The sequence below is a fragment of the Colobus angolensis genome, unplaced genomic scaffold (genome assembly GCF_000951035.1).
Source record: "Colobus angolensis palliatus isolate OR3802 unplaced genomic scaffold, Cang.pa_1.0 Scaffold162, whole genome shotgun sequence".
NCBI classification, from domain to species: Eukaryota; Metazoa; Chordata; class Mammalia; order Primates; family Cercopithecidae; genus Colobus; species Colobus angolensis.
Window position 1 is genome coordinate 7,790,184 of NW_012114733.1, and position 8,856 is coordinate 7,799,039.

Here is an 8,856-nt window from a genome sequence, read left to right on the forward strand (position 1 = left end):
CAAAAAAAGAAAAAAATGTGGTAATATGTTGAGGCTAAAAAAAAAAAGAAAAAGAAAAAACCATATGCACAGAGGAGGCCAATGATTATAGCTTCATCATAGAGCCCATTGTTCTTGTTTAGCTGTGCCTTGCATTTCCTACCCCCAGGCAATCCAGAGAGCCCCAAGATGGCTGGAGCTGCTTTAGGCGTGGGCCTGTTTATCTGGACTCTCAGAAGTTCTCCCATGAGGGAACAGCTGACCTTTTTGTATGTTTTATAGGCTCTTTCTTTTCCTCAGTAGAAGAAGAATCATTTCTGTTTTATTTTCTTCCCAAATGAATGTGGAAGCAAAGGTTATTGCTTCCATGTGATAAAGACTATCAACTAGTCAGGTATGGTAGCTTCTATTTATTGCAGATTTACTACAGGCTAGCAGTTTACATATGTTTCCTATTACATTAGTGCTCACAAATAACTTCTATTTGACAGATGAAAAAGACAGGTCTATCTTACATCCTGATACATGAACATTTGTAGACATAAGTGTCCAGGAGGGATTTGTTTTGCAGCTGCAGGAGAATTCACAATAATGAAAATTACTGTATTTTTCTTAAATCCCTGACTTGAGTTACAGAGAAAGTTTGCAGGATCCTTGGCATAGAGAGAAGAAAGGTTATTAAAAGCAAGTCAGATTTGGCGTTGTCTGAAAGTACGAAAAATACATAAAAGAATGGATAAGAGAAACTCTGTAATGTGGGATGAATATTTCACAAAGGATACAGCCCCAGAATGGTGAAATAAAATGCCAGTTCTATTTTTCTTTATCTCATCTTTAAAGTTTCAATTTGTGAGTATATGTTTTCTGATATGTATAATATATTTGAGCAGTTACATATTACTGCAAGAGAAAGATTGCATTATTAGAACTAATTCTTTACATCTTTCTGTATCCAAGCTGTTTGCCATATAACTTTGCAGTGCCTTCCTATGGTGGGTGGGCTAAGCTGCCCTGCCCTTTGACTTGCAGCTTGGCCATGTGACTTACTCTGGCCAATGGGCTGAGCAAATGCCATGAACAGAAGCTTATGAAGTGTTTGCGTGATGCAGCTTGCATTCTCTCTCTTATTCTTTGCCACAGCCACGGACTTGTGGCTGCTGGGGTCTGCTAGAGGAATGCAGAGGTCTGCTAGTGGACTAGTCTCTCCCTTCATGCCAGCTGACCATCAGGCATGTGAATGAGTAACGACAGCCTCATGAAAGAGAAGAACCTTCTAGTTGAAATCAGAGTAAATGCTGACTTTTAAATTCATGAGCTAAATAAATGCTCGATGTTTTAAGCCATTGAGTTTCAGAATGGTTTGTGATGCATTATTATTATAGCAATAAATAACTTGTAATTTGTTCATAAATAAATACACATTTTTCATGGGTATGTGCCCCAAATTTTTAAAAATAAGATGCATGATCAATAAAATGCTTAGAAACCACTAGATCAGTTACTTTTACGAATCCTCTTCTCAGATTGTCGTATCTGTTTAGTCAGGTTCATTTAGATGAGTCTCTTTTCATCTTTCAAACTTCATCTCAATGTCATCTTCTCCAATAGGGCTTCTCTGACTATCCCACTAAAGACAGACTGTACCACCTTAACCACTCTCAGTCTTCTTGTCCCACACAAGCTATACCAATACCTGAAATTATTTATTATGTCTTTCTCCATTAGAATGTAAGCTCCGCAAGAGAAAAAAACTTCATTGTTTTTTCTTCTCCTACCCTGTATCCCTAGTGTTTAGAATACTACTGGGCACATTGGAGGTGCTCAAAAACTTACTGTTCAATGAATGAATAAGGTGAATTTTTGTGGGTTACATGACATAATTGGTCCTAGTATTTTGTTTCTTTTCACTTTGCATCTACATATTGGAAACAAGACATTTTGTCCACATCATTTCAAAGTGTTATTTTCTCTTTGCTCTACTGAGAATATGAAACTTTAGTCTGTATTATGCAGTGTAGTTAGGAGTATAGAGAAGAACTGGATTAATAACATATCAGTCCTGGGGAACAGAGCAGTCTTAGAATATTCAAGGGCAATTGCTCCCATTGTTTTCATAGATTAGTTTGGAAATAAATACAAATGATCAGTCTTTTATCTAATTTATAATAAATTTTACAGGTATAAATAATTTTCAGAATAAAATGAACAAAGACCATTGGTAAATGGTAAGGTTCATAAATGGGATGGTTGGAAAGTGCAGAATTTGGCCTGTGAAAATAGTGGCTGATAGAGATAATAGCTTCAAAAGGAAATTCATACAGATAAGAGCAATAGTTGGTAACATTTATTATTGATAAAAAATAGTGATTCAATTTTTGTAAAACTTATAAAAAACATTGATTTTGAGTTAAATAATGCCACTTAACATAAGGGATAATTTGAAAGGTTTAGACTTCATTGTACATTAAACAGATCAGAAATTTAAGTGAGATCAATGGGTATTCAGTTCAAAGAAAATTTACTAGTAAAAATACAACGTGAGTAACATTATTCTTTATTGTATTTTAATTAAAATTTTTTCTCTAGCCATATCCCTTTGAAAGTAACATAACTTTTATCAAAGTATTTGTTAATATACAAAAGGTTGAAAAACCTTTTGTGGGTTACAACTGCAGTATCAAAGAGTGTACTAGGTCCAGTGCCTACATGCACTAGCCTGTAAAGATGTTTAGATGAATAGAACTTTGACTTTCAGGTGCTGTATCATATCATCAGCGTGTGGATTTACTCTTCTGCTTTCCTGCTTTAGTCACCTCCAAAGTAAATGTCATTTGCTAGGGACAAATCATTGACCATGAGCCTCATCTGTACACATGGTTTATCTACTATGGGGATGACCTTTCATCACTTGGAATATGATCAGAGAAGCAGAATTTGGCTAGCTCATTCAGAAGAGCCTCGTGTCATCCTGCCACTGAAGAAAGCTCACATATCCTGCTTTCAAGGGAAGGAAGAGTCACTGAACTGCATACTTTTACATGTCCAACCTCTCCTTTTAGAGGTGAGAAAGCAGAACAACAAGTGAGGGATTGAGGTTTCACAGTTAATTATTCAGGGTCATGGTTAATTATTGGCAGATCTGGGACTAGAATCAGGTTTTCCGTGTGTGTGTGTGTGTGTGTGTGTGTGTGTGTGTGTGTGTTAAGACGGAGTTTCGTTCCTGTTGCCCAGGCTGGAGTGCAATGGTGCAATCTCAGCTCACTGAAACCTCCGCCTCCCAGGTTCAAGCGATTCTCCTGCCTCAGCCTCCGAAGTAGCTGGGATTACAGCCATGCGCCACCACACCCAGCTAATTTTTTTGTATTTTTAGTAAAGATGGGGTTTCTCCATGTTGGTCAGGCTGGTCTCGAACTCCTGATGGGGTGATCTGCCCCCCTCGGCCTCCCAAAGTGCTGGGATTACAGGTGTGAGCCACTGCGCCATGGCGGCCTAGAATCAGGTTTTCTAAATCTTATATCAAGCTATATTGCACTGTCAGTGGCCTTGGGCTTGTGTGTCTCAGAAGTGCATACCAGACTGTGGGTTATGACATATACAATGTTAATATTGAAAATATCTACCTTCTGACACAGGAAAACTGGCTATATTTGCTTAATGTCTTTAAAGGTATTACAATCTACTTTTAAGAAGGAAACTAAGGAAACTATACATTCAATTCTTTCCTTCATATATGCCAACTTATTCATTGATCTGAGAAGACCTGATTAACATTTATTTCCAGGGATTCAGCTACCATAGCTCAAAATACAGATATTTGAGTAAATAGGACAAGTTATAAAAAGGCAAAGGCCAAAGAAAACAATGACAAAAAATAACTATTATACTAACTGTACAAATTCAGCAATGCATGCAAAAGAACTAAAACTTGAAAGAGACAGTGCTTAGGTGTGGGAAAGGCATGGATTTTGCGGTTGGACAGGCCTGAGTTTCAGTTCTGGCTTTGCCACCTCTAGTTGTGTGTCCACACTCAAACTCTCTGTACTTCAATTTCACTAACTGTAAGATGGGGCAATAATACTGGGTCCTGAAAGAACTTTAGGGAAGTTAGAGCAAGTTTCAGTTTGAGATGCTTCTTTCCACACTCAGATTTAACTGGAACCAGAGGTGGTGGGGTTTCAGTTAGGATCGACATGGTTCAGCCAAGTCTTACCTCCTTCTCTGCATAAATCTACAGTTTCTTTCAAAATCTGAAGCCATTTCTGCTTGTCCCCTTAAACAAAAATGGTCATAACCATCTCACAAGGCTGTGATGCCAAAATGAGGTAAGCTTTGTAAACCAGTTAGGACACTGGATGGTCAATAAATGGTAAATAACAGTAACAATGACGAATCTTCTTAAAATCTATCTTTCAAAGGTTTAAAGACTAAATGTAGATTTGGAGATTCTACGACTAAGTCAAATTCAGTTACTTACTGAACCTCTGAGATTGTCTTTCCAACACTTCGACATCCACTGCCGTTTTGTTAACTGTATGCAGCAATTGGGGGTGAAGAGGAAGAAGAGGATCAGAAGCCAGAGCCTGGTGGCTGACAACCAGGGAAGGGAGGAGCAGCTCACTGGGCTGGGGAAGAGGATGGGAAAGCCCAGGGCCAGGGTACTCACCGCAGCCCACCACCAGGAGTGGGGGATGGTGGTGAAGTTGGTGCTGGGCACATCGTGCTCTACAGAGTAGACGGCTGCGGAGAAAGTGAAGATGCCCATGGCGATGAAGAGCAGCAGGCAGCCCACCTGCTGGTAGCACTGGCGCAGCGTGAAGCCGAAGGCGCGCAGTCCGGTGGAGTGGCGCGCCAGCTTGAGGATGCGGAAGATGCGCATGAGGCGCATGACGCGCAACACCTGACCCACCTTACCCACGCTGCCCACCGTCTGGCCGCGTTGGTGGTCCTCGCCCGTGAAGCACTCGAGCAGCAGCTGAAGGTAGAGCGGCAGGATGGCCACCAGGTCCACCAGGTTGAGGGCGCTGCGCGCGAAGCGCCTCAGGTCTGGCGTGGAGGCGAGGCGCAGCAGGTACTCGAGCGTGAAGAAGCCTATGCACAGCATCTCCACGTGCTCCAGGATGGACCGCAGGTCTGGGCCGCCCTCGTCCTGCTCCGAGTGCTGCTGCATCTCCTCGACGGTGTTGAGCGCCAGCGCTACCACGGAGACGAGTACGAAGATGCTGGAGGCCACCCCAATGGCCTTGGCGGCCACCGAGGAGAATGGCTTCTCCATGAGGTTCCAGAGGCGGCGCCGCTGCGGCCCGTAGAAGCGCATGTCGCGGAAGAGCTCCTCTGCCTCCTCCACCTGCGCCTGGGCGCGCAACTCGCGCTGGATCTTGAGCTGTTCGCTCAGCTCGTCGCGCCGCTCCTCGAAGCAAATGCGGCAGCAGCGCGGCGTGTACTTGAGCCGCACACCCCAGTAGCCCAACTCCTCCAGGAAGCAGCGTGGACACAGCTCGTCGAGCACCAGCAGCACCCCGGACAAGTAGAAATTGTAGACCAGCTGGAAGACGGCCGGGTCGCGGTCGAAGAAGTATTCGTCTGTCTGCTCCTCGTAGTCGTCGCACAGGCTTAGCTGGCGGCTGCGGCTGGTGGAGGTGGCCAGACGACCTAGGCGCGTCTTGGGGAAGCTGACCAGCTCGCAGTAGTCGAGTTGGTAGCTGTGACCACCCACATTCACATTCAACGTGGACAACAGGGCCGGAAGGTCGCTGGGGCCTTCAGGCTTGGCGGTGGTGACCTCCTCTGCCCGCTGGTCCTCCTCTGCCAGGTCATCCTTACACTGGTCCTCCTCCTCCCCATCTTCGTCTTCCTCGATGTAGTAGTTATAGTTGCCCTCTGTCCAGCCTTGGATGCTGGCCTGGGAGCCAGAACGGGCCCCCAGGGAGCAAACGCTCCTGCGGTGTTGGCTGCACTCATTCTCCGTGGTGTTCCAGGGCTTGTAGCTCCAGGACCGTCTCCTCTCGCTCTGTTTCAGCATGGCTGCGGAAAGTGGACTCCTTGCTTTTTCCTCCTGGTTGTCGTAGAGGCCCTAACCTGCTCACTGCCTCTAGGAGGATAGATCACGTGGCCTGCACTGTCTTAGGCCAGCCTGGACCAGCACACCTAAGGGCCCAGATATCGCCACCGGAGCTGCCCCTCCTCAGGTCCTGGGCAGGCCAGCCCAGCCTGCAGGGTCTGAACTCAGTCAGCTGTTGACTGCTCTAATCTTGCTGATTGGGAAGAAGCAAGTGTTAGGAGGGATTTAGAACCTCTTAGCCCATTTCCTCCCCCACTCCCTTGACCCTGTGACGTAGAGGACGATTATATGGTCTTAAATCTCTAAAGAATCAGAAGAAGGCAGCGATCATTGCTAATAAAAATGTCAGTCAACCTTGCTCTTAGGAAGTGCTCAGTGTGTGTGTGCTGAGACGAAATCAACTGAAATAGCTTTAGAATATAGATGCCTGTGTCTTCAGCTTCATGGTTGAGACGGTAGCCTCTGCCCTAGGTAAACTCACCATTAGCAGGGATGACAAATAGCAACAGAGCAAAGCTGACTTCATGACAAGTCAGTTTCCCTCTCAGCATAACTCTTTGTTTAGAGCATAGAAGATCTAAAGCCATCTCCTTTTTGTCCATTCACATGGTCACATTTTTTTTTTTTCAAATGAATTCTCCCTGGGGCACTGCTCTGAAGTCCAGTCAGATCTTTAAGTCAGCTTCAGATTCTCTCTCTCTCCTTTTTGTCTCATCCCTTTCTCTTAAAGAATAGGGATGTTTCAAGAATTCTACCTTGAATTCCAGGAATAGTAGGAAGATGTTTTAGGGCCTCACAATTCTGCTCAACTGTATTCGGTCATATTTAAAGAGAGCCTGACTTCCACCCAAAAAGAGGGTCTTCTTCATCCTTCAAAACATCACTTAAAAAAAATCCCTTTTCATGATTAAGGCACCGTGCAAATGCTGGATATGCAAACATGATGGACACACAGTTGTAGCGCTCGAAGAACTCCTGGGGATATAAACATGCAAGGATAACAAAAGATGCACTAAAAAAATACTGGGGAGCAGAGAAGCGGGAGGGATTTGCTTTGAGCAGGGAATAGGTTTTTTGATTCCATTTATTTTGCATAGCTAATACAAATTCATGACAAAAAAATTTTTTAAGGTAGAAAGGCATATTACAGTAGAAAGTTTATGTGTTTCCCAACCATAATTTCAAGCCATCACATGTACCTCAAGGAAGCAACCACTATTACTACGTTTTGGCTATCCTTCCAGAAATATTCTAAACATATACAAGCATCCATCATGTCAATACCTTTATCCATCATGTCAATACCTCTTCATTATTAATAGAAATCATAGAATGCTATATACTTTGCCTTTTCCAGTTGACTATATAAAAGATGTTTTCATATCTGAACACAAAAATCTACCTTATTTTAAAAATAGCCACTGAGCAGTCTCCTAATAACAGACATTCAGGATGTTTCTACCTTTGCTTTTATGGACAATTATGCAACAAATACCTTTTATGTATAACACATTACACATGTTCAAGATACATGAAGGATAAATTCTTAGAGGTGAGATTACTAGGTCAAACATTGTACATTTGTAATTTTGATTAGTAGTGCCAAATTTCTCTCCATAAAAGTTTTAACAATTTACCCTTCACCATCAATGGTTGAGAATGTCTTATCACACTTTTTGAACTCTACAATTTTATAAGTGAAAATGATGTGTGGATTAATTTGTGTTTCTTAAAAGTGTGATTGAACTTTTTCATGTGATTAAAAGCTATTTCTTTTTCTGGGAACTGTTCGTCTACTTTGCCTATATTTTCCATTGAATTGTTTACATTTTTCTTATTGATTTGCAGGAGAGCTTAATATATTATGAAAAAAGACCCTTTACTTGTGATATGGATTGCAAATTTTTTTTCCAGTTTTTCCTTTGATACTTTTCCCATGTAAAAATCTTTATTTTATGACTTCTAGGTGTTGTATATTATTAGAAAAGGCTTCAGCTCTCTGTAAGTAAAAATTTTCTTTTTATAGTTTTTAACATCAGAAATTAATTTTGATGTAAAGAGTGAAGTAGGGGCCTAGCAACTTTATTTTCCAAGCTTTTATCCAGATGTTTCAACACATTAATTGCATAATCCATCATTTCCTCACTGATTTGTGGTACTATCTTTGTCACTTAGTTGAGTTTTAACTATGCTTCAAAGTTGTTGAGATGGGTAACATTACGAGGTCTGCATCTGCTAGCGTAGAATTCACTTATGTTGTTTAGCCTGCAATAGGCCTCAGACCTACAAGCTTATGGTAAAGCTTCTTACCAGGCTTAGCCTTTAAGTTCCTAAATGTATTTCTAGCATTCCCTTTTTGGTATACAATATTGATGTTGTTTTGCTAGCCACACACTTAACTGCTTTCTAAGTCTATCTTTTCTTTATATTGTGCTGGGTACTGCCATAATAGATTTTGCATGTTGTATAAATTCACCTTTTCTCTTCAGAACCAATTATACTATTATAAAAAGTAAAGGCTGGGTGCAGTGGCTCATGCCTGTAACCCTAGCACTTTGGGAGGCGGAGGTAAGTGGATCACTTGAGGTAAGGAGTTTGAGACCAGCCTGACCAACGTGATGAAACCCTATCTCTACTAAAAAGACTAAAATTAGCCAGGCTGGATGTGCTGGCAGGTGCCTGTAATCCCAGCTACTCAGAAGGCTGACACAGAAGAATTGCTTGAACCTGGGAGACAGGTTGCAGTGAGCTGAGATCACGCTGCTGTACTCTGTCTCAAAAAAAAAAAAAAAAAAGTGAAAGTATCACCATTTTCATAT

The 8,856-nt window shown here is 42.1% G+C and overlaps 1 protein-coding gene across 1 annotated transcript in view; it reads right to left on the minus strand.

The window, feature by feature from the left end:
* Positions 1-6,488, minus strand: part of KCNV2 (potassium channel, voltage gated modifier subfamily V, member 2) — a 12,294-nt gene extending 5,806 nt beyond the window's left edge. Inside the window, exon 1 of the mRNA XM_011937356.1 lies at positions 4,643-6,488. Within this exon, the coding sequence (XP_011792746.1) occupies positions 4,643-5,998 (1,356 nt within the window). The 5' untranslated portion in view covers positions 5,999-6,488. The remainder of the gene's footprint in view (positions 1-4,642) is intronic.
* Positions 6,489-8,856: the final 2,368 nt, after the last annotated feature.